This window comes from Ictalurus punctatus, chromosome 28 (assembly GCF_001660625.3).
Source record: "Ictalurus punctatus breed USDA103 chromosome 28, Coco_2.0, whole genome shotgun sequence".
Lineage (NCBI taxonomy): Eukaryota > Metazoa > Chordata > Actinopteri > Siluriformes > Ictaluridae > Ictalurus > Ictalurus punctatus.
Window position 1 is genome coordinate 20073911 of NC_030443.2, and position 5000 is coordinate 20078910.

The window sequence follows — 5000 nt, forward strand, 5'->3', positions numbered from 1 at the left end:
TGGCCGGGATAGGTGACAGATACAGTGGCAGTGTTTCTCATCCAGGTGATGAGGGGGCATCATCGAGCTCTTCACACTCAGCTCTGCTTTAACACCCTCGTCTGTCTCACTGCCGTCTGGCTCTGAACACAAAACAACATTATTCACACTTTTGTTCTTCTGTGTTGCATTACATTTTATGACATAATATCTGCTGGTCACTGTGATGTGATGTGATGTGATGTGATGTGATGTGATGTGATGATGTGGCTGCTTACAATTTTTAAAACATGGATGTGGGTGGATTTTTTTATTGGAATGGAAAAGTAATTTGGCAGATTTCTGAATATGTATGTCTATGGTATAAAATGGTTACTGTTTTTATGAACTTTTCATGTTCATTTACAAAAACACAAAAGAAACCAAATGGACAATATGAAACATGATTAAATGTAGTGCTAATCACTTTCTCTCCACTTAGTGCACTTCATTAACAATCTGCTATAACCAGTAGGAGTCAGCAGTACGAGTCAGTAATTGGAGTCATCAGTATGATTCCGTAGTAAGAGTCAGCAGTACGAGTCAGTAGTAAGAGTCAGCAGTATGAGTCAGTAGTTGGGTTCAGCAGTACGAGTCAGTAGTAGGAGTCAGTAGTTGGGGTCAGCAGTAGGAGTCAATAGTAGGGGTCAGCAGTAGGAGTCAGTAGTTGGGGTCAGCAGTAGGAGTCAGTAGTTGGGGTCAGCAGTACGAGTCAGTAGTTGGGGTCAGCAGTACGAGTCAGCAGTAGGAGTCTGCAGTATGAGTCAGTAGTTGGGGTCAGCAGTAGGAGTCAGCAGTAGGAGTCAGCAGTAGGAGTCAGCAGTATGAGTCAGTAGTTGGGGTCAGCAGTAGGAGTCAGCAGTATGAGTCAGCAGTATGAGTCAGTAGTAGGGGTTAATGCTGCAACTGAGCTGAAAACGCCTCCTCAACTTGCAGTTTCAACTCGTCACCTTGAGACAGACTTTAATATGAGACAGACTATCAGTTCCTTCCACGTGACCGGAGTGCAATTTCAGTCCAAAATGAATATTTGAAGGTCAGTACAGTAGAACAGCACCAGTAACCACTCAGGCCTGTAACTGTAAAAGTGCGCTTAAAGTACCTTTTTATGGGTTTTACGTGCTCTGAACATGTATCAAACAAAACACGCTATCGAGGAGGCGTCCATGTTTTTTCTCCACTTCACACATTGAATGCCCCGATGTGGGAAATGATGACACCGCGAACGCAGCATTAGCAGTACGTTAGCAGTAGAAGTTAACAATATAAGTCTCCAGTAGGAGTTCACAGTAAATGATACATTTACTTCTTTGCTATGTGAGTCAACTAATGAATAATAATGACCTCCGGGGTCTGTTTTATGAATATTAATGACCAATGGATGAGTAATAAAATCTATAGGCATGATCATCAGAGTAAAAATCACTGACATGTTTCATAAACACTCAGGAACGATATAAAAATAACTGAAAAGCTTTGTTTGAAGTGTAATTTTTTTATTTACTGTATGTGTGTAGTTTAAATTCAGTACCTGATCGTCCCGCATCCATCTGCAGCTCTGTTCTCCACTCTCTCTTTTGTCTCTCCTCTTTCTCTCGGGAAGAGTGGGTGTGGCCTGTCTGCTGAAAGTCCTCTGTTGTTGTTAATGAGGATGTGTGTATGTCCTGTGCGTCTCCTCTGGTCGCTGCCGTTGTGTGTGTGGTGCTAGTGTTTGGTGTGTGTGGCTTTGGTTTAGGGGGCAGGTTTGGTTTGTGAGTGAGGCGAGGTCTCAGAGCGGCCATCTGTTTGTCAAAATCTAAACCTTGTTTGTTTATTATGTGTTTATGTGTGTTTATGTGTTTTTGTTGATGAGGTCCACATACCAGGGAAAACACACACCCGGAATACAGGGGATTTTTCAACCTTAACAACTTCACATCGCTTCCGAAACTTCCCTAAAAATGACCAGAGTAAAAAACATGGTTAGATGACATTCAGCTTATAGATCAGATTCTGTTCCAGTGCATCAGCTGTAAAGCTGTGTGTGTGTGTGTGTGTGTGTGTGTGTGTGTGTGTGTGTGTGTCAGAGGAAGAATCTGATCTGAGAGCAGAACTAAGCAGTTGAGGATGTAGGGATCATGATGATTGTTGTTGTTACTGTTATTATTATCACCAACAACCAGTGGGGGAGATGGTCACGATACACCGGGGGGAGTCTAGTTGGGGAGGTTTTTTGGGGAGGTGGGGTAATCCTTTCAGATGACTGGAGTGTAAATATAATATAAATATAAACATATAGTTATAAATACCTCTATAATATATAATAACATTACACTTATTTCATGTCTACTCCAAACAATATACTTTCTTGAGTATCAAGACAGGAACATGAAAGGTCAATAAACAACATTCATCACGACCCTCTGACCTGTTATTCACAATATTTTTACCAGCTGGTAAAGTAATTTAATATACATACCCTGATGCTAAAATTACTGAAAGAACTGAGTTTCACTTTGTAGTGTATTTTTGTAGGTTTGATGGTTTTCAAAATAACGTGAAAGTAAAGTAATGAGTAATTTGATGACTTTTTACATGCAGTAATCAGTAATGTTACAGATTACAGTTTTAAAGTATTAATTAGTCATCTGTAGTGGATTGATTTTTTATAAAATGTATTTCAATAAATAGTGCAAATTCACTGGCATTTCCTCACTTCGACACTTCCCGATGAAGAACTACCCGCATTGAGTAAATAAGTAAATAAAACACACACACACACACACACACACACACACACACACACACACACACACACACACACACACAGTTTGTCTTTACATTGGCAGAAATAAAAAGCCAACTTACTGTACCTCAGTTTTGCTGCTCCTGTCATGATGAAGAGTACTGTATGAGTGATACGGATTGTGTGTATGATGATGTGCGTGTATGCGTGCGTGCGTGTGTGTGTGTGTGTGTGTGTGTGTGTGGGCGTGGGCGTGCATTTTCTCTTTCAGCCAGTAAATATTCCCCTTGGTGATGGTCACTTCTTCTTTTGTACTCTTGTGTTTTTTCTCTCACTGTGTTGGAGAGGAAGTGAGCAGACTGCTCTGTGTGTGTGTGTGTGTGTGTGTGTGTGTGTGTGTGTGTGTGTGTGTGTGTGTGTGTGTGTTACCTAGTCAGAATCACTGTGATAGATGTTTGAATCTGAAACTGGTCTTTAACAACTCACTCAGTAGAACTTCTGCTTCTAATAGGTGACAGGGTGTGATATAAGGACACTCAGTGTGATTGTTACCTCATGTTTATAGTTTATACTGAGACACTTAACACACTTCTTGATGAGTTCCTGCATTTGTCAATCAAACCCATAGATCACATGTCACCAAACTTCAGCTTTACTACAAAGTGAAAAACAAAACAGCATGTTTGTGAAAGCGAGAGTGCTGTGGTCCTAGTCCCAAAAGTTGGAACTGAAGTGAAATTAAGATGGAAAATTAAACATGTCACCCTAGCTGTGTGTTACAGTACAGTAGTGGTGCACACCCACACACACACACACACACACACACACACACACACACACACACACACACACACACACACACACACACACAGCTTCACTAACTAAAAGCAGACACATGTTTAGAGTATTTCATAATTAAGAAGTGACTCACACTCTGAAACTTTAAAAAAACTTCAGACAGGAAAATGAAAACTTTCAGTTCAATGTGTGTGTGTGTGTGTGGGGGGGGGTGGGTGGGTGGGTAGGCTGTTCAGTAAACAGAGGGGACTGATAATGCTGCTTTCTGCTATTTATTCATTATTAAACAGTAAATTATATTATTGTATTCTTCTGTATGTCTATAAAACCTTTACATGTAAACAGATAAATGAAAATATAACATGATTGTAGCATGTGTAACACTGAATTACGTTTGTGTATGTGTGTGAGCTCAGTGTTTCTTGCCGATTTATTGGCTTTATTTAGTGAATCTTCTCTCTCTCTCTCTCTCTCTGTCTGTCTGTCTATAGTATAACACACCCTCCTGCTTTGCTCTGGACGTAGTTGAGGTCCAGGTCATTGGGGAGTTTCCCATCATCACCCCATAAATTCAGCTCTCCAAACACTCCGGTCTCTATCATCTCTTCCTGCCATGGAATAGGAATGTTCCCCGATGAAAACTCGTTATAAAACTCATTATCTTTAGCATCAACCACTACACCTTTAACCGTACTGAAGACACCCACGTCATCGATGTTCTTTGCATAGACCATCTTAGGATCAGGAATAAATGGAGGAGAAAGAAGACCTGCGAGAGAAAGATAGATAGAGGGAGAGAGAGAGAAAGGGAGAGACATGTTATAAGATATATAATAAGAAGAATGTTTTAGTTATGTGGTGTTTTTATGTCTCCAGCAGACCTCAGATCAACTCTGCACAGTGTATGTGTTTTTAAAGTATATTTACTGTGTGTGTGTGTGTGTGTGTGTGTGAGTGTGTGTGTGTGTGAGTGTGTGAGAGTGTGTGTGTGTGTGTGTGTGTATGTATGTACCTGCCTCCAGCTGACCCCAGTGCAATTCTCTGAAGAATGGTTGCTTTCTCAGCTCCAAACATTGGTTGTTTTTGAAGCCCAGGCGTTTTTCTGGATCTTTCTCCATCAGTCCATCACACAGCTGCTTCAGCTCGTTACTGAAAGTGGGCGGGTAACAGGGAGGGTCACTCAGGATCCGCCTTGTCACCTCACTGATCTCCACCTATTTTGCAACAAGACAACAACAACAATAACTACTACTCACTGTCAGTCTGGGGATTTGAACTCACAAAGTTCTGGTCATTAATGAATCATAACCACTGACCACGCGGCTAAAATAAAATCTCACACTGAATGTGTTAGTGAGGTGTGTGTAACTCGTCCATCTTCTCGAACAGTTTAAACTTCCATTTCAACATGTACTCCTGAAATGATTCATGACACACAGGTGTAACATCATGACCTGGT

At 41.0% G+C, this 5000-nt stretch overlaps 2 protein-coding genes across 6 annotated transcripts in view; both read right to left on the reverse strand.

Moving 5' to 3' along the window:
* Window positions 1-3014, reverse strand: part of arhgef15a (Rho guanine nucleotide exchange factor (GEF) 15) — a 9175-nt gene extending 6161 nt beyond the window's left edge. The window contains exons 1-3 of one of the 4 annotated variants that reach the window (XM_017460173.3): window positions 2871-3014; window positions 1550-1952; window positions 1-122 (exon numbers count right to left, since the gene is read on the reverse strand). The exon at window positions 1-122 is cut by the window's left edge and continues 526 nt beyond it. In XM_017460173.3, the coding sequence (XP_017315662.1) occupies window positions 1-122; window positions 1550-1952; window positions 2871-3002 (657 nt within the window). In that variant the 5' untranslated portion in view covers window positions 3003-3014. Of the gene's footprint in view, window positions 123-1549; window positions 1953-2865 lie in introns of all 4 variants that reach the window. The other 3 variants (XM_017460172.3, XM_017460175.3, XM_017460174.3) reach the window with 3 other exon arrangements.
* Window positions 3015-3799: 785 nt separating this feature from the next.
* Window positions 3800-5000, reverse strand: part of grk1b (G protein-coupled receptor kinase 1 b) — a 6814-nt gene continuing 5613 nt past the window's right edge. The window contains exons 7-8 of one of the 2 annotated variants that reach the window (XM_017460193.3): window positions 4554-4755; window positions 3800-4310 (exon numbers count right to left, since the gene is read on the reverse strand). In XM_017460193.3, coding sequence (XP_017315682.1) covers window positions 4027-4310; window positions 4554-4755 — 486 coding nt within the window. In that variant the 3' untranslated portion in view covers window positions 3800-4026. The remainder of the gene's footprint in view (window positions 4311-4553; window positions 4756-5000) is intronic. The other variant, XM_053677306.1, reaches the window with a different exon arrangement.